This window comes from Zeugodacus cucurbitae, chromosome 4 (genome assembly GCF_028554725.1).
Source record: "Zeugodacus cucurbitae isolate PBARC_wt_2022May chromosome 4, idZeuCucr1.2, whole genome shotgun sequence".
NCBI classification, from domain to species: Eukaryota; Metazoa; Arthropoda; class Insecta; order Diptera; family Tephritidae; genus Zeugodacus; species Zeugodacus cucurbitae.
Genome location: NC_071669.1, coordinates 45,605,494 through 45,627,471, shown reverse-complemented (window position 1 = coordinate 45,627,471; position 21,978 = coordinate 45,605,494). Strand labels below are relative to the sequence as shown.

Sequence of the window (21,978 nt, the reverse complement as noted above, 5' to 3'; positions counted from 1 at the left end):
AATAAAAAATAAAAAATCAGTATTTGAAATTGTAATACACCGAAAACCACAAATAATCGCACAGCCTCATAAAAATAAATCAAAAGCTAATGAAAAACAACATATTTATATATCAAGTGCTTTATTATATGACGGTGTGACATTATTATTATTGTTTAGAATTCAGTTAGTATCTGTTTTGTAAAACTGTTGCAAGCATTGTTTCATATTCTCTGAAATGATTGTCTTGTGTATGCTACTATCGACTGTGTCTATGTTAGAAAACCTTTCTGTATGAACGCGTATGATTTTTATTGTAAATAATGAAGCATAAATATTTATTTAAAATATTTAATTAAAACATAAAACATGCAACGAAGTCGGGCAGACTTAATCCGTTAGGTCTTCGGTATGAGCCCATCTTTTTTGGTACTTTTAGCAAATTGTTAGTCTTGGGTTATACGGTGACTACATACCCTTTAACGATTAAAATTAACCACCACAAAAACGTGTGGCCGGGTCTGCTAGTGATTAAAATAAATGAATAAATAACAGTTAGATATCTGAACGACTTTAGCGCAACTGTATGCTGAAAATGTTGGATATACATATGTATATATGTTGTTGTTGTATCTTTACAAAATCATGTCAATAATGGTTACGAAAATTATTTTTCAAAGAATATCAAATTTAGATGAAATGTTTAAAACTGAAATATATTATTGAAAATCGTGAATATTTCAAGAGTTTGGAGGTTAGTTTTTCATAAATAATAAAAAAGTTGTTATCACACAGTGGCTATGTTTTTTTTTGAACGAATGCTTTTTTATATTTTTTGGTTAACGATATATGTATACGATAAATTTATTTAATTGTTTGTAATTGTTATACCAATTAGAGATGTTTCTATGGTTAGGATAAAGGCATAAATGGACTGGCATGCACATACATATATATGTATATGTATAAAAGAGAGCACACCAATCAGCGTTTTATCGGTATGTAGTATATTCAAACTAACAAATATCAATACATACATCTCTTATTTAAACGCTGATCATTATTGTTTTTTATTCTTTAATAGTTATTTAGCGGATTTTCGAAAATTTCAATATCGATAACTATACGCTTGCATTTATTTAATGTTGAAGAAAAACACACACAATTTTACTATGTAAATATTACAATAAAAATGGCGACTACACACTGACATACATACATATGTAAATATATTATTTCAAATGTAATTTAGTTAATTATGCAAAAGATTTTATTCCACGTTTTATTTATATTTAACATCATTTTGTTCCTATTTGAAAATTATCATGCCCGCATATATGCATTTCGTTCACTTACATTTATAAATACTCGTATATTAAATTTCAATAAATTCTCCCAAGCTTTTGTTAAATATAGTTTATGTTAACTCTAAATTTCACATCACAAGTTGAAATTTTACCAATTTTATTCTAATATTTAGTTATTTACGTCTCGTATCTAACGCAATTTAGTTTTTTGTGTTTTTTGTTTTTTTTTTTTTTAATGTACACATAATTATAGTTTATGCAATTTGTTTGTTTATTTTCATAAATTCTACAAACTTAACACCATAAACTATTGCAATCACATAATATGGAAAATGTGATTTGTTAACAATCATTTCGAGGTTTTGTTTATATTTGCCAACGCATATAAACTGATAATTCAGTTATTTTATATGTGTGCGAGAAAAATATAAGCGCCATTGGACTGGTAACAGCCTGCAGTAATATAATAAGGACACGAAAAGTATGATAACTAAAAAGACAAAAACATAAATCATAGGCGACTTTTTTTTGTTGTTGTCCAAGCTTTGCAAAAAAGTATACAAAATAAAAAAAAAAAACTCTCTTAAACATAACACAATCGAATTTAAATAACCCAATTATAACTAACCTCTCACTTGAGAACTAACTTGATTGCAAAACGAAGCTGAAGATCTTTATAGACCAATAAATCAAAACTTAAGTCTCAAAATGTGTCCTCAGAAATCATACCATCCTACGGGGTTAGGAAAAAATAAAATTATATTTACTATCGAAACCTGACATACAGAATAATAGTTCAGACGCGTAGATAGATAACCCTTCTTGAAGCTACAGGGATTTCAAGTAAATTTTTAAATACTTTTGTTTTTGTAAATCAATTAATGTCTAAATAAAGAAGTATAGATTTGTATATAACTTACGAAAACTTGAAATAATAATGATTTAGAAAATAAAAGAAACCAAATTATGTTTTATGCATCCCTTCGGATTTTATTTGATAATAGAAATGAATTTTTATGTAAACAGAAAAGTTAGTTATGTAATTTTTGTAGTAAAATTTTTGATTATTGCACATTTCAAGTCTTAATGGACAAAATTCGCATTTTGCTATACCAAATTGTTTAACAATCAAAGTATAAATTATATATATACCATATATTTATCGTCGGCCATTCCATCAATGTGTCGTATTTTCGTTTAGTTCGAATTATTTGCATTTGCATTCAGTTTTGTTTATTGCAAAATTATGCAATAGATTTTCTATATTTTTGTACATATAAAAAAAAACTAAAGTAATACATACATATATATGTTGGTAGACTTGATTGTTATACATATTTCTAAATCAACATTTTTGTTAGACCGTAAAAACAAAAAAAAAAAAACATACAAATCGTATGCGCTAAAACATATTTAAGCATAATATTTATAAAATAGTACAGTGTTTGTTTAACATCAATTGTATTGAATTTTGAAAATACCATAATTCTTTTGTTTTTACAAAAAATGCACTTTTAGTGTCTTATCCTTGATAGCTAGCGTACAACTAAAGAATTCCGCAGCGTTGATAAATCTATTTTATTTGCTATGAATTGCAGGATGCAGGACAGATAGAAATGCACAGTTCGAAAATGTTCAATGCATTTCCATTTGCAGTTATTTATTATTGTGTTGTTTTGATTTGTTCAGTGTTTTATTTATTTGTTTATGTTTTCAACTATTTATTTATTTACATTGGATTTCTTTATAAATTACTAAAGTCATTTACATTTCCCTTGACCTTGTTGTAGATTTGTTCCTCTCAACAATCATTCAGTATATTGTATATTTAAATATAAATTTGTGTATGTAAATGTTTTTTGTTTCATTGTATATTTAAAACAATAAGTTAAGTGTTTAATGCTTTAAATCATATTTACTTTTTTTATTTCTTTATGAACCCATTGGGTTTAAGTTATAACTACACCACACTGCACGTGCTCCGTACGCAGAAACACAAAAAACAAAAACAAAAATAAAAAATGTAAAATAAAAGCATGCAAACTTAAAATTTTAAAATTGTATGATTATGTTTAAAAAGTTGCTATAAAATATAGAAAATATTTTTTACTACTTTAAATGTTAAAAAATGTGTTTATTCATATTAAGTACAAAAAATATTGTTTTTACAGTATACTAAAGTTGACTATTATTTTTTAATAAAAAAAAATACTAAAGGTTATGTGCTGATGTGATGGATTCTATTACATATTATTTTAGATTTACATGATTAAAGTACAGTTTAAATAAAATGTTGGTCATGCACAAAGAGCTGTAGGTGTTTTAGTATACTTCGGTGTAAGTAAAAAAATAAGTAAACTTTCACTTTGTTTTTTAATTTATATCTTAGGTTATGTGTAAAAATACGCATACGGCAGCACATTGTGCGATAAAACAGCCTGTGGAATAAAACTTGAATTTCTAGTGCTTTGATTTCAATTTTATCTTGGTGTTTATGTTTATTGTACATATACAAATGTATGCACAAAACTCATGAATATCAGTTTCATTAAATTAGTCAATAGCACTACTACCGACCATTTAGGAAGCAATATGCGTTAGCATTAGTGGTTTTCACCACTAAATTCACTTATTTGTTTGCACTCATTTCTTTAATTTGCATTATTTTATTATAATATACTAAAATATATATTATATTAAATACTACATTCACAATACACTTTTAGTTGGTTTTTTATAAAAAAAAATTAAATAAATTAAATATATCGAAAAACAAATAAACTATTTTGAAATGTCACATGTATTAGTTTCAATTTTGTAATAATTAATTTTTCGTATATTGTTGTTGCACTATTGAATAAACATAAATTTTCAATTTTTATATTATGTACAAAGTATTATTATTAGCAATAAGTGGCGCACATATATACATTTAAGAATTTATGCATATGCAGATTTCATGCAGCTGTTCGCTAATATAAGGATAACTCAGTTGAATGATTAGTTTCAAAGTTGATATTGACACTTTTATGTTGAACTCAACACACGATATACTACATAAATAACTAGGAGAGGATAAATATATTCAGGCAACTTTGTAAATCATAATAATGTTTATATGTATGCACATTTGCAGCTGCTGCACTACAGATTTTTTACTTTTCATTTTGAAATAAAGTTAAAATCAAAATAATATGTATTTCGCCATTTATTATATAGTACATAGTGATAACAGAGTATGCATTGCTGTAAACATATTCCCGAGTAAGGACATCAATATTTAAAATTTTCAAAAACAAAACAAAAAAGTTGAATTTAACACACAAATGTACATACATAATTGAGTTGATAATGAAGCACTCTACAAGTACTACTATGAAGTGGAGTAAAATATTTTCTGTTTTGAATTTACAGTTTTCTAACCTAAAAAACCATTAATGTCTACATAGTGCAATTAAGCGAAAATCTCAAGCAGTTACATAAATAATTCATAAAAAAATGTTTGCGAATTGAAATTGGTCCATTAATCATAAAAAAATAAACCATATTGTTTGGTGTTAAGTTGTTTTAGTTGAAAAGTAAATTAAAATATTAAACCTAGAATGAAAAAATTACAGAACTAAATCGATTTAAACATTTGGACCCTTTGTAAGTTGTAAACTTGCATCACATTGTAATTTCTATCAATCGGCTATTAGAAGACCACAATAACCACATCAACTTTGAACTAACTACATATTGATTAATTTTTAGAAATAGTAACAATGATCAGTATCTCTTAACATGGTCAATAACATTAGTTAAAAATTTAATCAATCAATATATTTTTGAGTGATTTTCACACGACTTTTAATATATAATATTAAATGTGTATACACAAATACATGAACTTTTTGAATGCTTCAATCCGACCCGCAAGAGCAAGAGCTTGCATTGTAGCAAGAAAATTGTATTTATGCTCATGTTATTTATAATTAATTTGAGTTATATTACAACTACATAGTTCTTTCATTTTCTACATACATATTTATAATAATAAATAGGAGCAATTTTTAAACGCCTACGAATAGGTAACAATTACAAATACAATTAGAATCAGAATCATAATCGAACTAGCAATAGAACAGAATTCTGAACGCATAGTACTATTAAGGTATGATAAAAGCAATGTGTAAAAAACAAACAACATCGTTTTGTGTTCATGCGTTTGTCGATATTTATCATATACAGTAGTACATATACATATATAATCAGTTTATATATACATATATATTTTTATTATTTTTCGTTTGTTTTATAAATTTGTTATGTATAAATTTTCTATTTCATAATCATATTTATCAGTTTATCAGACAAAAAGGTAATTATTTAAAAACATCAATTTCATCAAAAAATTATCATTGTCATATTATGATCTCAGCTTACATCGCACAATAGCGTAATTTAAATTTCTTTAAGAAATATATAATATATAGTAGATATATGCTTGTATATAATAATTTTAAATTTAATTATATTAAATATGTATTCTTTGTTATAATATTGTGTTTTATGTGTATGTAAATTTGCCCAGCGGGAAATAGGTTTCTTTCAGCGAAGACGCTGCTCTGTATATTTTTATTTTAGTTAATAGTGACGTTTTCTATGTCAGTCAGAAGTAAAAGCAGTGGGCTAAGCACTAACACATTGTCGCATAAAATATTTATAATTTATTTATTTATATACTTCCTGATGGGCATCTCATTTATGTATGTATGTATGTTTGTGTAAAAAGAAGAGTAGAGTAGTGTGGCTACAAAAAAGCGACATCATGCGATTAGTGATTGCATTTATACAAAAATATTACATTATTTTTGAGTTTGTTCTCATTAAATGTCTATAAAATATAGTTTCATATTGATCACGTCATCAGAATTGTTAGTATCGCTATTCATTTTCATAATCGATCGTAAGAATATCTAATACAAAAAATTTTACATTTACAATTAATAATTAGTCGTTTTTCGCGCATCACTTTCTATACACGTTTTCTACACGATATACACAAGTTGGCTCACATCGAAATGTTGCAATTGTTGCAAATACATCGACAACGAGCACTTTTCTATCTACTTTTCTAAACTATACAGAACACAGAAAGTTTCCAACGCAAGAAATTCGCTAAAAATGAAATACATTTACAATGTCGTGACATCAGCAGTGAGTTATTTGATCCTCTCAACTTGTGTTAAATGTTTCTAGCTCACCCGATTGGGAGAGTTTTATTTTTACAAACACATATTAGTATCTAAAATCTAGTATTTTCGTTACTATAAACCTTCGTTGAAAAGGTTGTGTGTCTGTGAATGTTTAAAGTTGCTCAGCTCAGTAATATTCGACCGATGATTATTATCCACGTTGTTTAGTTTGCAAAATTATTGCGTGTAAATTATGGAAACAATTTATGATCACATTCATGCATTATTTTTTTCAAAGAGCCTCCATTTGCTGCAGTTGTTCCGGTTTCATTGTTTCGTCGGTTAATACACTGCTTACGTAATGTGTTGCTATCTTACCTGAAATAGCTTTAGTTTTACTGCAACTTAATACCACTGTCATCGGCATTTGACCAACTTTTGTCCACGATTTCCGAAAGTTCCTGCTCAATATCTCTCATTCGACTACTATCAATGCTGCCTTCCTCACTGTTTCGACCCTTGTTCAGCAGTTGTTGATATTGTTGCTGTTGCTGTTGCCGTTGTAACTGCAATTCCTTTGTTTTTGCAGCCGCATTGGTTAGCGAATCATTCCAGAAAGTTGCATCCGCCGATTTTAGGCCACCGCTCCACATTGAGGAACCCTATATTGTTACAAAAACTCATTAATATCGACTGTTTATGCTTATTGTCTATATATTTGTAATATTTGTAATATAATATATCGCATGTGCCAACCTTATTCATGTCCATATTAGCATTACCATCTGCACTGGCCAGCATATTTTGCAACGCATTATAACCCAAGTCAAAATTAGCGCGGTCCTCGCCTGCGCAAGTGCGATCTCTTTCTAAGCCACTGTGATTGAATGTCAAGTCCGTAAGCAACGTGTTTTGCATGCTATTGAAGTTATCAAATGCCGATGGTCTTTGCGTTTGTTGTTGTTGTTGCTGATTTTGGAGTATACGTTGCTGCAACTGCTGCTGGCCATTTGCAGAGCGCTGCAATTGTTGTCGAATTTGCAATGCCAGACTGTTCTCGGTATCATTTGGAAATACCGAGTAGTTGATGTCACCAGAAGTGTTTCGTTCCAACAATGGGTGTTCCTTGTTTGTCGACTGATTTCGAATATCGCCACTACTCCAGCTATCAAGATATGTATTCGTGTGTGAAACATCGGTCGCCGTGCTACTATGCCCTTTGTACATGGGACAGATCGGACCGAATTTACTGCCCATGCCTGCTGATGTGGCAGGCACTTCAAAGGTAGCAGCATCGTCATCCAATATAGAATCGGAACGCACGAAACTATCGCGGTCACGAAATGGTCCAGGTGATGCATTTAAACTCATGTTGTGTGCAATTGTGTTGCGCTCCTGTGTACTATCGGCAAAGTTACCTCCGCTCATCATATTGCTATTATGCGCATTCCAGAAAGATCGTTGAGGTGGTAAATCATTACAAATCAAACTATCTTTGCTGTTTGTCATACCACCAGTCAATGATGCTGCATAATCATTCTTGAACATATACTGATCACCGATTGCAAGACCATTTAGTGTCTTATTCAGATTCATGTTGACATTGTTGACTTTCTTACCAAATATAGACACTGTATCACTGGATGGGTACATTGATGTCGACTGATGCGCCGGCGAACCCCCAATCCCGCTGGCACCACTTAATATTTCGCCGGCAGTTGAGGCATTCACAATATGCTGATGATGCTGCTGATCCCACATGCCAATTTGGGCTAATCTCAATTTATCCGTTAGCACTATATTGCCCTTTAAATCTACGTTATTCTTTCCATTTATACCTCCACTGTTTCCGCCGACTCCAGCAGCAGTTGGTTGGTTGTTGCTGAACAAAGAGGATGAACGTGTGTTCGTACCCATGATCGGTGTATTGTAGAATTCTGAAGGTAATGCATTGTAGATTCCCTTATTAGCGGAAAGCGGACTGCTTAGAGATGTGGTCACATTTTTATTGTTATGATATATCGGTGGGTTAGTGGTCGTTATATTCGGAGGTAAGGGAGGATGATGAGTATGTGTTGTCGGAGGTTGCAATGTATTTGGAAAAGATCTTGATGAAATCATAGCGCCACTAGAAGTTCGCATTGCTATTGGTGAGCTATTGATGTTGGACAAACCCTGAGGCATACGTGGTGGTACTCCAGTTGTCGATATGGGATAATTTAATGTTGAGCCAAAAGTAGAGGCATCATAACGATGTGCAGTGGGGGGTGCAGACACGGCTTGCGCACTATTAGGAGGAATCGGACTATGATGCAACGAACGCATGTGATGTGGTGCACCAGGTGGACCATGCGTTTGTAATGATGATGAAGCATCGCCATAACTGCTGCGAGGTAATTTGTTATGCATAGATTGTAGACCGTCGAATCTTAATGGCGATGTAGCCGTTGAAGCTGGCGCAGAATTGTCATTTCCGGGATGCAGCATTACCATAGCATGGGGATTGTGATGATTGTGGCCGTGGTTATGTGGATGAGTATGGGTTGAAAAATCATTTTTTCCATTGTTTGCACTATTTGAACTTCCAGCAGTAAGTGGACCTACACCAGAATGTGGAACGCTGATACCTGGCTTCGTATTTTTACGATTCTTTGCACGATATTTTTCCAATTCTTCTTCAGAATGTGCAAAAGTACAACTAGAACCACGTGGGCAATTTCGTCTCACAGTCAAATCCCGACACAAACTTATTTTATACTTAGTATTCGTACTCGGCTGACCCGTTGTGCATTCTTGCAGCTTCCTATTGCCATGATGTTGTACGAATTCCACTAGTCCCACCACCACTTCATGCACAGATTCTAATGCTTTAGCTACGTCTTGCCAAGATGACGGCGGACTTTCTAACGACGGATCAATACCGGCTAAATGTTTTAGATGAATTCGTAGGCCTGACAAATTAGCCGGATCGCCAGTGCGTTGTAGGGCTATAACCAGTTCTTGTACGGATTGCGCAAATGAGGACGGCGTTTGTAGTTTGTCAATAATGCTTTGCATATGTGACTTATGCACTGTATCGCCGTAAAGTAGGGAAGACCATTGATCTGGCGCTATGCGGAGACCGGCTTCAGTGGCTATTTGTACGATTTGTGCATCATGTTCGCGCCGTAGGGCATCGTAAGTGCGAAACTCTTCTTTCAATTGCATGAGTGACGAGTCTGCTTCCCGCTTAGAAACTTTAAAGCAGCTGGCTCGATATAATAGTTGTACAACATGACCAATACTGGTTTTCGAGGCTTGCGGAAATCGTGGTTCTAGCCTTTGTACCACATACATTACCAACACTTTACGAGAATATGCTGTACCGTCTTCAAGGGCCTTCAAAACCAGCTTCAAAACTTCCTCCTGCATTGCTGGGCCCAAAAATTGGCAACCACGTGAGCGTACCGCTGCCCACAGGTTTGAACTCAGCTGCAAGGGATTTTGATGTTGCAGAATTAATTCGGTGACAGTACGCTCTCCCAATGAACGAGCAGCACGTAAAACACGTTCTCGTCCTTCGCGTTCCATCAACTGAGTATTGACTAAAGATACAAGTTTACGTTGCATCGGACGCGACAGGGGACTCCCGAAATTTCCATTATTAGTAACAAGAGATTTTAGATAGAGTGCCAGACTTTCTATACATTTGTTCGCCAGATTGTAGCATTTTAAATCTTCAGGGCTTAACTGACGTACACTAGGTGGTGTATGTCTGGTGGTTGTGTTCGCTTCGCCGTCACTCCCTGAGGCACCTTCATTGCCGCCATTGCTATTTCGGTTGTCGCTAGCATTTCCAGCATTGTTGTTATTGTTGGTACTTGTGTTAGTGCTAACCAACTGAAGTAGAGCGTTGTTTATGGGCAGATTGTCGACATCGGTTGTGATGGAAGTCTAAATAATGTAAAAGGTTTTAGTTGTAAACATAATACAGAGGAAATTGTTCAGTAATAATATACTTGATCGAAAGGACATTGTCGATTGTGTAAGGTCGATAGACACTGGCGACATATGGTGTGACCACATCCCAGACTTATTGGTAGACGTTGATTAACAGCGAACTCATTGCAGCAAATGGGACAGAAGAGGAAATCTGTCCATGAAGGCGCCTGAATCGGCATTCTGAAAATAAAAAAGAAAATATTGATATTTTATGGAAACCATAACTTGTATACAAAAAAATTATTCCAACTAAATAACAATATTATCGCTAAAGGCCATAACTGGTCTATGCGTGGCTTGTAGACCTACCAGACCAATACATATAACCTAACCTAATAACAATATTATTGTATTTTTTCTGATATCGCAAGTGTCTCGAACATATATCCGATGTCTTGAGATCGTGTAAGCATAGTTCATTCATGTCTAATTAATGTTTACCACTCCCATTTCAACACGTTGTGAAATATTAAAAATCAGTTTATAAATACAGTGGAACTTCCATAACTTGAACTTCTATAACTCGAAGATCTCTGTAACTCAAACTTTCGAATTGGCAATAGCGTTTAGAAATCAAATTTTTCATACAAAATTCCTTCCATAACTCGAAGCTCTCCATAACTCGAACTCTTGAATTGGCAATAGAAATCAAATTTCATACAAATTTCCTTACCTCAATCGAACTTTTAGACCAGGACATAACACAAAATTTAAAATTTCACTATCGAGGCAAAATCTTAAGAGTATCTCTATTATGAATTGCATAAATCATGTAACAAAGACTGGGTTACAGTCATCAAGAGCCAAACAATAGCAAACTACAACAAACCAAATTACAGAAAATATGTTTAAAATATGCACCGAACACTTTTTACGAAGTAAATAAATAAAACTGGGTATAACTCTACATTTTACAGCTTTTTGAAAAATTGTATCTTTTAATGAAACTTCTATAACCCGAAGTCTCTCTAACTCGATGTTTTTTTGTGGATTATAGTGATTCGAGTTAGAGAAGTTCCACTGTGTATTTTTGTACGCATAAGATTCCACCTTATCATCAACAAAAATTTTTACGAAAACCATGCAGTTGAGTAAAATAATTTTCAATCGATTACTGTGTTAAGTATTCTTATTTTTTGTCCGACACTGTATACATAGCAAGTGAATATGTGATTGTTTATGTACACATATTTGTTACTGAAGATGAGTATAAATATCTTTTATTAAAAGCATTCTGCATTCTACTTTTGGAAATTACCGAAACTTCCTTTTGTATGTAAATAAGTACATATATTTTTCACCTTTATCAAATGTTTATTTTTGGATTTACGGAACTATTTTTAGAATTACCATATCAATTTCCATTAATATCATTAATGCAAATGTCATTGATTGAACTGCATGTTTTCAATGAATTAGTTACTAAAAGAAAATATTTATTTTTGTGAAAAAACCTCGTTCTTATCCAGAAAAGACAGTAGAAAAAATCATTACAAGTTGAGTACTAAAATACGAAGAAAATGAAAAAACAGTTTACTAAATGAAAATCATTGTCAACGTCAGCAGCGACTGCCTCCACAGAAACGAACTGAGCAGCAGCAAGAAGATGCGTATGCTAATGCAACTATTAATAAAATTTCAATTTGATATCTTTGTGAAATAGAAAATATTTGACTTTCAAACTGTAAATATGTCATAAGCGATTAAATGTAAGTAATTACAAGAAAGCAACAAGCATTTAAATGTATATATTTTTATTTACACATATGTATACATCAATCCGCTATATGTCGTGTATGTGTTTTAATATCTCATTGCAATATTAAATGCTAACAAATAATTTTAAGCAGCAATCAGATGGTTGATGGCAGCGCTCACGACGGAATTGGTGACTGCGACTACTTTGCTTTTGTGTACGTAAGCAGTGCAAGCAGAAACAAAGAAAATTTGTTATATGTTTTGACGATGGCAAAGAAAAACAACAAATAATAGCCACGAATGCTTACATCGCGTCACCTGAATGTATGTACCTATGTATATATGTCCTCGACAGCACTGCCGATATGTTGCTTCAACTACAATAAAGATCTGCAGCATAAATCTGTTGTCCACAGCTATTTCCCTATAGGGGAATCATCTTTTTCGTCACAATTAAAATTGTTGCCGTTGTCACTAAGAGCAATAGCAATGAAAACGGAAATCGGCGAATGTTCGCTATGAAAATGGATTTTCCTCTTAAATATGAAAAGAAGAAAAGTGCGTAGGCAATCGCATAAGAGCCAAATAAACTAGTATTTTTTATTTGTAATTATATAGGGCGAGTATGAGGCCAATGCCAGCACGGAAGCTAGTGTGAGGGTGAGGATGTGGAAAGATGCAAGGCAAGTCAGGGCAAATGTAGGAGACTTCCAAAATATCAATTGTGTTGTTATTGCTCATACAGGGCAGCGTTTGTCGCATGATCAATAATGAGATAAGTTCTTCCATAGGGGAGTGGTAGTATGAATGAATAAAAAACGTTCACTATAAGTTGAAAACATAGAGGAATAATAATTTCCTGACAATAACCTCAGTTTGTCAACGTTATATCTTTTAACACAGTCGGAACCCATAAGTTCTCATTATGAAACTTATTTTTCACATCTGAATTTTATTTAATTACGAAGATTTTATAATTGATATAAACATTTATACGGCTGTTACGTTGCACTTTTTTGGACTTAACTCTTCCACTTTTCGATTTTCTTTAATTTTTTTTTTCTTATTTTATACTTGTTACGCACCTTCAAAATGCACATATTACTTTTTCTTCTCAATTCAAGTCACAAATCGCTGCAAATTGATAATTCAATCGCGTATGTTGACGTGGTAACTTTCACAATTTAATTTTTCTATGTTTCAATTGAGTACGGTTGTAAAATCAGTAGAAAATGCAAAAACTAAAATATTATAAATCTATAAACTTCCGTCAAATATAAGATTTTTTTCTTTCACTGGCAAGGAAAAGTCAAAAACGTCTAGTTAATATAGAGAAGTGCGACGTAGCGATTGGAAAATTATGAACTTCGATGAACTCATTTCGATAACACAAATAAGCGATAGTGGTTAATTATTAGAAATGAGACAGATAATTATTTGAAATCAATTAATTAAAAAATCAAACACATAAAAAACCGAAATATAGTTTTCAAAAATATCGTATGTCTTACTTTTATTGTGTATATTGTAGGGGCAATGAAACCATGATTCTCGTTTACATCAAATTTCTAATTAATTAATAAATTTGATTTTTTTTTTGTTAAATACTTAATTTTAAAAAAGTTTAGCAAAACTAAATTTTTAATCTAAATAGAGACTAATTGTATAATTGGAAAATTGGTGAATGTATTGCATATTTTATTATCTCTGCGAGGATATGGGAGTTCTACATACATTTAATAAATATAATTATTTAATTTTCATATATCCCATTAATTGTTTAATATTTTTTAATTCCTACTATAATATAATTCTTAATAATCACAACTTCATCTCAAAATTTGGTTCGGTTGACCTACGACCCTAATGTGATTTGATATGGGGACATGCCATTAGTTCAAATAATGATAAAAATCGATTACTATTGATATGTTTTGTTTTCATCTTTATAAATAAAATTTTTTGGTTCAAATGGCGCGGAATTTTATTTGATATATTGCATTAAAAACGAAAGATAAATAAATTTTACATTATTTGTATCACTTTGTTAACTCAAAATGGTAGAAAAGGTAATGACTGAGATTTGCGTATCTTGCATAGTATAATTTGTTTACATTTTACATAGAAATGGACGCTGGACGTCGAATCCAATCAGTACGATTTGGTGTCAGGATCGTTTTATTTGGTTGGATGTTGGAGTGATGGGGAAAATATCAAACAATGTGTTGATATTTCATTAAAAGCACAGGTACGTATTCAAATAAAACAAAAACATTATAAATCTATAAAATGATATTTTTTTTGCAGAGTGTGGACACTAAACACTGCATACTGGATGTATCCGACAATGACATATATATTTATGATTTATATAGTGCGTTCGGAACTTTTGTGAATAACAGACGTTTAAATCCGATGCGCAAGGAATGTATAGACGTGAATTGTGAATTACGTTTTGGTGATTTAAATGGCAGCTTAAAGGAAGATATAAACGTATTTTGCTTCTGATTACCATAATTAAAATTTTTTTTAATTACAGGCAGTTGAGGTTTTGAATACCACAGACACATTCCTGGCGCCTTCTCATAGAGCTCCAAGAGCTTCATTGTCCAATACGAGTACCCGATTATTTAGTTCACCTGATGTTTCGCTTTTGAATGATACAAAAAATGACAGTTTTGACATTCCTGAAACACAAAACATAAGAAAAAGAGCATCTATTGAAAATTCGAGTATATTAAGTTCTTCACGAAACCAATCATATGATGGAAAAAGTTTCTGTGATGAATCTTTTATACCAGAAACGCAAATGCCTTCCAGAACAGACCCATCGTATGAAGCATCGGAATTAGGATCAAATTTACAAAAATCTGGTGATTTTATTCGTATATGCACCCAAGATTTCAATGAAAACTTATTTGAAGACGTTGAAGATGATGAGGCAATGTTCTCATCTTTGGTCATACCAAATATTCAACACAAACCAGTTATATTGGCTGATGTGTCCTTGAATATGGATGTAGATGAAGGTAACACACTAAATTTCATTAATAATGATATTTACTTAAATGAAGTTTTTATATTTTAGATGCATCAAAAACTCTTGAATGTGATGGTGAAGTGGAGTCATTGAACTGTGGCAATCAAACAGCTAAAAGTGTAACATTAACCGACCCCGCTCAAAATGGAATATGCACAGATCGGGATGATGTTTGTACACCAGATTTATTTGATTTACCAGAACTGGCACATATTAATGTGCAAACTGATACTAATCTGCCGGCTGAGAAAAATATGGGAAAAGATAATGATCTTGCCCAAAGGCAAGTGAGTGAAGTAATTGGTGGTGATGGGTATGCTGAGGAAGTCGATATGATGGCCACGCAAGTATTTGTGCCTATACCAAAGCAACCAGAGGCGAAAGTGACTGAAAACATAACCACTACCAATGGATTATCATTAAGTGGTAAAGAAAACATTGCTAATACAGATTTCAGTTTGGAACAAACACAGATTTTCGCGCCAGTCAAAGGTAAAATACTAACAATTGCTCTCGCCCCTATCGGGTATAATCGAATTGTTTTTATATTACATCTTAACAAAATTTCCCCTTTTACAGAAAGAAGTCTAGGAGCGCAAAACCTCAATTCCACATCCAGTGACAAAAGCGCCGCACCTACAATTCAAAACAATGATGACAACTCTTCTTTGTTGGCAGCTACCCAAATATTTATAAATACTGTTGAATCAAATGATAAGTCAATTAAATCTGCAGTAAAACAAAACCTCAATAATACATTGACATCAAGTGGAATTAATGAAATGGCAAAAAGTGAGGGTAATTTTTCTCACGAAATGAATAAAAGTTCATCGAAAAAAGAATATGATCGAGAAAAGCAAGCTTGCTTCAAAAAACCGAAGTTAAGTAACAAGAATAAACCAGTTAAAGAAAGTACTTCCAGTATAGGCAGTTCACAGTCGGAAGCCGAAGAGTCGATCTTATGCACACCTAAATGGATTACGGATAAATTTGATTTACTTTCGAAGCAACGCAGTAAAATAATTATGAAACGCAACTTATTTGGATCCGATTCGGAGGAAGATTCAATTGAGCTTAACAAATTAGATGCTAAAAAAGATTCTAAGGATTTCGATAAATTACTATGTAATCTTAAAGAAATACAACCACCGAAATTTGTGCCATCCAAATGCTCTGTGGTTAAACAGGAAGAGCTTACTGATGTTAGAAAAGTTAGTAACAATAAAAATAATCGTGACAGTCGGGCAGAAGTTGTTTTGGAAAACCCGGATAAGAAATTGGAAGGAGTATCACCCGGAAGGAAAGAAAAAATTTCACCACCTTCAACTAGAAGGTCTAGTAAGGAGAAGTCTAAGCCTGATAAAAAAGTTGAATCACATTCGAGCCATCGGAGCAGTAGTGGTAGACACATTGGTCACAATGAAGATCGTGAAAAAAGTGAGGAACCTAAAAAACGCACAAGAAAGATTTCACAAAAAGATGAACATACTAATGAAATCGAAGAGGTATCTACAAGAAGAATGACACGACACTCTGATCACAAACAAGAATTGGAAAAAATTGAGAAAAATAAAAAGCCAGCAAAAAATGTATCATCAAAAGGTGAAAATACAAATGAAATTGAAGAGGCACCTACAAGAAGAATGACGCGACTTAAGTCCAGAACGAGTGATATGGAGTACGATAAAGCGAGCAGTTCAACATCTGGACCCACGCAAGCGAAATTACGGAAAATTGAGCAAACAGATGAACCAGACATTAACAAAAGTCAGTATAAATAACCTATTTGAATAGTATTTTGTTATCATACATATTTTTTAGAACGCGTAACTCGCTCACGTTCGAAGAACGACTCTCAAGAAAGTATTACGTCGATAAAGTCCACGACCTCTTCGCGGAGCTCATCAAGAAAAAAGAATGCGCGAGAAATGGAATCGCGGGAGAAAATTGTAACCGATGACAACACTTCAGCCAAAGTGTCAAACAGTGCCAAGGTCGTTGAAAAGAACGGAACGGGTACTACCACTTCTACGAAAGATCATAGTCGCAAAAGTAGTGCTGAAGAACCAACAGTTGCCGAAAGCAAAAAATTGAGGAACAATGTAATATAATTGTCTAATAATGTTTACAACCAGCTACTAATTCTTATTTTTGTCTATTAGGCACGTATCTTGCAAGTTGCAATGTCTATGGTTGAACCAAAGTTATTCCAAAGCTTAGTTGACAATTCACCGGGTTAGTATTTTCATATAAATAACTGATGCATACTAACTATGGTTAAATATCATGATTAATTTCAAGGGAACTGGTGTGTCGCAAATGATCCCACTGATGCGGATGTTTTAGTAATGGACAAAGGTAATCGCACACTAAAATTTTTAATTGCCATGGCCAAAGGAATACCAATTGTCACATCAAAGTGGTTGCAATCGTTCAATAGTACAAAAACCGTGCCGCGTGGAATTACACATTTCTTCCGAGATCACGACTTTGAAAAACGTCATAAATTTTCTTTATTTAAATCACTGGAATTGGCTAGAAGTCAAAAGGTGTTCGAGGGCTATGATTTCGTTACTACACCTAGCATCTTGCCACGACCAACTGAAATTAAACGTAAGTCACAGAAATGTAATTATTTTGAAAGTTGTAAGAATAACTTATATTTTGAACTTAATTAGAAATTATCGAATGCGCTGGGGGTAAAGTATACGACGAACCGCCATCGCCCAAAAGTGATCAAAAGATTTACGTAATTTCATCAATGAATGATAAAAAATATTGGCACAAGTATCGACGCTGCAATAGTAACATCCGTATAACTGACAGCGAGGGTGTAATGGCCTCCGTTATGCGCCAATCTACTCTTCCGCTGGATACAAATGTTTTTGCTTAAAATGTTTGTGATACAATTATTCGAGTATTCGTTGAAGAAACGCCAATTTCATTAACCATTTTAGTACCAGTGCCGCCATCTGTTAAGTGTATATTACTAAATTTGTAATGTTTTACTTCTATGTTTTTCGTTTTAAGAAGTTTTTTATAAATACAATATAAATGTTAATGAGCGCCTTTTAAACATTGTCGTTATGTTTAATTAATGTTACCGTACAACTGAACAGAGACTCAATTTAAATTTCTTCGAATTTTGCTCTTATTAATTTGTTCTCCATATTAGTGTTAATATGCTAATAATAAGTGAAGTCGATAGTTATATATGTATATTGTTTACGTTTCTGCTTCCGTTTAATATAAAAAGCTATTTAAGTATTTTCAATAGTAATTAATTTTATTTTACGTCTACAAGAAAATTGCATTTTTGTTTATCAATAAACGATGAACGCGTTACAGGAATTTTCCTCTTGCCAGATTGTATTTCTTGATTAATTTGAAGAGGATTAATTATTTTGGTTTTGCGGGGTATTTTCTTTCTTTTCTTACAAATTTATCAGTTGAAGTTATACAAACTTAACGAATAAGTGGTAACGATGGTGGTGGACCAGCACGATCCATCGCCGTACCTGGACCTAGTAGCACCTGCTTCTGCTGGGACTTCTGCATCTCTTCCATTTGTGCGCGTTCCGTTTCAAATATAACGGGTGCAAACAAAATAACTGAACTCGTAAAGAAAATCCAGGAAGCATTGCACGAAAATGAGTACAGACCCTTAATGCTGGTGGTTGTAAGATCGACCATTTTGCCAGTTAATCGTCGGACTGGTTCCGGGAACATTTCTGTTAGACCCCAAAGGCGTTCGCCTAGGGTTTCATCTGGTTCCTGCAAAATAAACAAACCATTTGTAATTCCAAAAGTGTATATAACTATATGGTTATTCTAAGTGTATTTTTCTATATATTTTTAGAAAAAGATGAGTAAAGTCTAACAGTGGTCTATGTTATAAAAACATTTATAAAGATTCTGATAAGAGTTAATTCAATTAACAAACTTTCTCAGTGTACGTATCTACGGTATGATTGCCTAATCAAAGTGAGGTTATGAGAAAGGCGCTGTAAACATGATTGATTTTTCAATTAATTTGTAGGAAAATTAAATAAATACACTCTGAACCAACTTACGTCGTCGTAATTTTCTTCGTCTGAATTTTTAGGCGCCGTCTGTAACAAAAGAGATACACTCAATTATTATATGGACAAAAAATAGATATAGCATATTGACAACTTAATTATGAGAAGACTACAAGTGATGGTGTTCACGAATATGTCATTTTCGTTCAAAGTCATTCAAATATACTTAAAAAAGCTGAATTATTATTCATTGAGCTAATGAAGCCTTCGTTCTTAAATGCTTACAACTTTTTCAATAGCCCGTCGTTCTGGTGTTTCGTCTTTGCTTCCGCCCAATGATGACATTCCGCTATCCTTTTCGATGATTTCGATGTCAGGATCAGAATCCATTAAATCTTCAATCTTTACGGAATCCACTTTTGCTATTTTTTGCACGACGTACCCCTACGTCGCTTTCGGGTATGAGTGGAAGAACAGAATTATACTTGGAAATATGTTTTGTTGGTATTTTAAAGCACTACTTGGTTTATTTGTAAATGAGTCTTTTTAATCAAACAGCTACAATTACTTCGCAAGCACGGGAATATTGAGCAAATCTAAAACAACCGGAACAAAAACACGAGGATCGCACGGATTATAAATTCCTTCAATTTACACGTAGATTCGCATGAATGAACTATTGCGTTTTATTTGGAATAATAATCGATTTTCTTATTCCGCCATATATTTACACAACAGAGGAAAAACCACACGCACTTTCTTTACATTCGGCATAAAAAAAGAAATTTTCCGCGGAAGATGAAAATGTACTACATGCGATACAAATGTCAAAGTGTGGTTGTTACGTCAGAACGGGTGGTGTGTTCAGTGAGTTGAAAAGAACGAAATGTGGTATTTTCAGTCATTGATAAACGCTAGCATTAACAGAGGGGGGTTTCACAAAAAATAATTTTTTTTTTATATAGCACATTTGCTTAATTATTAACTAAATTTGCCATAATTTAATTGCGTATGTTTTTGTTTTATTATTTGCTATATACACATACTTGTGTTTATTTCATATTTCTTTAAATAAATTTTTTATTATAAATAATTATTAGTTTTTAATATTTTTATAAGCTTACCGATTCTCCAGCCGCGAAACGTTTCTCTGGCTCTTTGTATCTTTCAATCTTTTCCAAATGTTCTTCTTCAATATCAAATTCCTTTTTTTCGGACTTCTCGTCAGACATTGCTGACTTTAGTTGTTATTTTTGTTTTTAATTTACACTGAAAAACACGGCGTTGTAATTTGATTTGCAGTTTTTAAACAAATTATAATATTTAACGATTTTTAGCGAATTTTTGTAATGTTTTATCTGCAAACAACGCACTCGAAAATATATAACAGAAATTAAAAGCAAATTTTGATGTCTATTTCACATAATATGACGTTTTCGAACATAAAAGAAAATTTTTGATTGCCTATTCTTTTTTCTTAAATAATGTTGCAAAGTTCAGAACAAAGTAGCTAGATACTTTTGACATTTAAATTTCTGAATTTGATTTGGTTATACATTTAGAAAGCAAGTTTACATAATGACCGATAATTAATATATGCGGTTTTTTGGTAGGTTCTGATAGGTTTAGTTTATATTTCTAGACTTAGCCACCCCCATACAACGTTTATGTTCAAAACCTTGAATAAAGTTAGAAATATTAAATTAAATGACGAGGACAATATGCCTTGACAATTTCTACCAGATATTCTAAAAATTTCCCCTTTCTCTTTGGTACTACTCTGTCGAAACAGTTCGTTTAATGGACCTCTCGTTAGATGGCTTCGATGATTAATGTTGGTTTGCCGGTTTAGGCAGGTTTGGGTAACCGTTACAACAACAACAACAACAAATTTCTCATAATATACATAGCTTTGAAATAATATTTATTTTTTAATAGAATCCTTCATTTTATGTCAAATAACGCAAACATCAATTAAGTTTTTCAATTAAAACATAGCACAAACCTCAAGTTTTGGTTAAACGGTCGGTAGGAAAATAATTTCAGGATAATCTAAATAATTTTTGTCGAGAATGTTTCCTGTGTACATCCAGTATAATACTTCTCAACATTTCTGTTTTCGTGATCACAAAGTGTTAAAAAGTTATAAAATACAACCTCATAATTTAATCAATTTCGCCCTTTAGATTGACTTCATGACGTATACTATTTTGGTGTGTGTAAAAAAATATTCTAGATCAATTATATGGTTTCCGCTTTAGCTTGACGGTCCACCATCACCTTCTATGCCTATGTTCAGGAACCCATACGATTTCTCTAAGCCACCCCGTCAGCTTCCTCATGCTCTCCAGGACAAGTAGTGAATTCATTGGATGAATTTGCCTGAAATGTCGTTTGACTTTCACCAACAATGATCTGCCAAGGGATATCCATCACAATTTTTCAAATTTCCGCGATGACCTTCCTGAGCGGCACCTTATTTTATTCTTATCAGACTAAGAACTTTCAAGACCATACTATAACAATATTTGGGGCCTTGAAAATTATAGTTCGATTTTGACAATTTTTAAACGACTAATGCCATACTTCAAATGCAGAATTTGGGGTTTTTTGTTCCGATGTTTTCACTGGTGCTTAATTTATAGATTGTAAAGTAAACGATTCAGATGAACTTCAAAATTGCGATATAAAAGACGTAGGCGTGATTGTGAACCGATTTCGCCCAAATTATATAAATTGTTATAAACCCAATTGCGTTGAAATTATATAGTTGA

The 21,978-nt window shown here is 32.6% G+C and overlaps 3 protein-coding genes across 5 annotated transcripts; 1 reads left to right on the top strand and 2 right to left on the bottom strand.

The window, feature by feature from the left end:
- Positions 1-3,139: 3,139 nt before the first annotated feature.
- Positions 3,140-13,482, bottom strand: LOC105221053 (roquin-2). Of its 2 annotated transcripts, XM_011197711.3 has the most exons (5): positions 13,228-13,482; positions 10,462-10,624; positions 7,220-10,396; positions 6,842-7,125; positions 3,140-6,773 (listed from the first exon to the last, which is right to left on the bottom strand). In XM_011197711.3, the coding sequence occupies exons 2-4, from the start codon at positions 10,621-10,623 to the stop codon at positions 6,859-6,861; spliced, it is 3,606 nt and encodes a 1,201-aa protein (XP_011196013.1). In that variant the 5' UTR covers position 10,624; positions 13,228-13,482; the 3' UTR covers positions 3,140-6,773; positions 6,842-6,858. The 2 variants fall into 2 exon arrangements, with proteins under 2 accessions (XP_011196013.1, XP_054085332.1); XM_054229357.1 differs by having other exon boundaries at positions 3,140-7,125.
- Positions 13,483-14,050: 568 nt separating this feature from the next.
- Positions 14,051-18,356, top strand: LOC105221052 (uncharacterized). The gene is made up of 10 exons (XM_054229404.1): positions 14,051-14,211; positions 14,268-14,390; positions 14,450-14,624; positions 14,683-15,171; positions 15,231-15,674; positions 15,762-16,949; positions 17,004-17,284; positions 17,345-17,417; positions 17,484-17,795; positions 17,861-18,356. Exons 1-10 carry the CDS (start codon positions 14,200-14,202, stop codon positions 18,073-18,075), a joined length of 3,312 nt encoding a protein of 1,103 aa, XP_054085379.1. The 5' UTR covers positions 14,051-14,199; the 3' UTR covers positions 18,076-18,356.
- A 91-nt stretch (positions 18,357-18,447) lies between these two features.
- LOC105221051 (mitochondrial import receptor subunit TOM22 homolog) lies at positions 18,448-20,650 on the bottom strand. Of its 2 annotated transcripts, none has more exons than XM_011197707.3 (3): positions 20,329-20,650; positions 19,256-19,294; positions 18,448-18,956 (listed from the first exon to the last, which is right to left on the bottom strand). In XM_011197707.3, exons 1-3 carry the CDS (start codon positions 20,434-20,436, stop codon positions 18,648-18,650), a joined length of 456 nt encoding a protein of 151 aa, XP_011196009.2. In that variant the 5' UTR covers positions 20,437-20,650; the 3' UTR covers positions 18,448-18,647. The 2 variants fall into 2 exon arrangements, with proteins under 2 accessions (XP_011196009.2, XP_011196010.1); XM_011197708.3 differs by lacking the exon at positions 20,329-20,650 and adding an exon at positions 19,490-20,047.
- Between the last annotated feature and the right edge of the window lie 1,328 nt (positions 20,651-21,978).

Excerpts from the sequence above, each read along its gene's own strand:
- LOC105221053 (XM_054229357.1), bottom strand. The coding sequence starts at position 10,623 with ATGCCGATTCAGGCGCCTTCATGGACAGATTTCCTCTTCTGTCCCATT. Across the intron at positions 10,397-10,461 it reads GACAATGTCCTTTCGATCAA|ACTTCCATCACAACCGATGT; the intron begins GTATATTATTAC and ends TACATTATTTAG. Across the intron at positions 7,126-7,219 it reads CTAATATGGACATGAATAAG|GGTTCCTCAATGTGGAGCGG; the intron begins GTTGGCACATGC and ends GTAACAATATAG.
- LOC105221052 (XM_054229404.1), top strand. Across the intron at positions 16,950-17,003 it reads TGAACCAGACATTAACAAAA|AACGCGTAACTCGCTCACGT; the intron begins GTCAGTATAAAT and ends CATATTTTTTAG. Across the intron at positions 17,285-17,344 it reads GCAAAAAATTGAGGAACAAT|GCACGTATCTTGCAAGTTGC; the intron begins GTAATATAATTG and ends TTTGTCTATTAG.
- LOC105221051 (XM_011197707.3), bottom strand. The coding sequence starts at position 20,436 with ATGTCTGACGAGAAGTCCGAAAAAAAGGAATTTGATATTGAAGAAGAA. Across the intron at positions 19,295-20,328 it reads GTTTCGCGGCTGGAGAATCG|ACGGCGCCTAAAAATTCAGA; the intron begins GTAAGCTTATAA and ends CTTTTGTTACAG. Across the intron at positions 18,957-19,255 it reads ACGAAGAAAATTACGACGAC|GAACCAGATGAAACCCTAGG; the intron begins GTAAGTTGGTTC and ends TTTATTTTGCAG.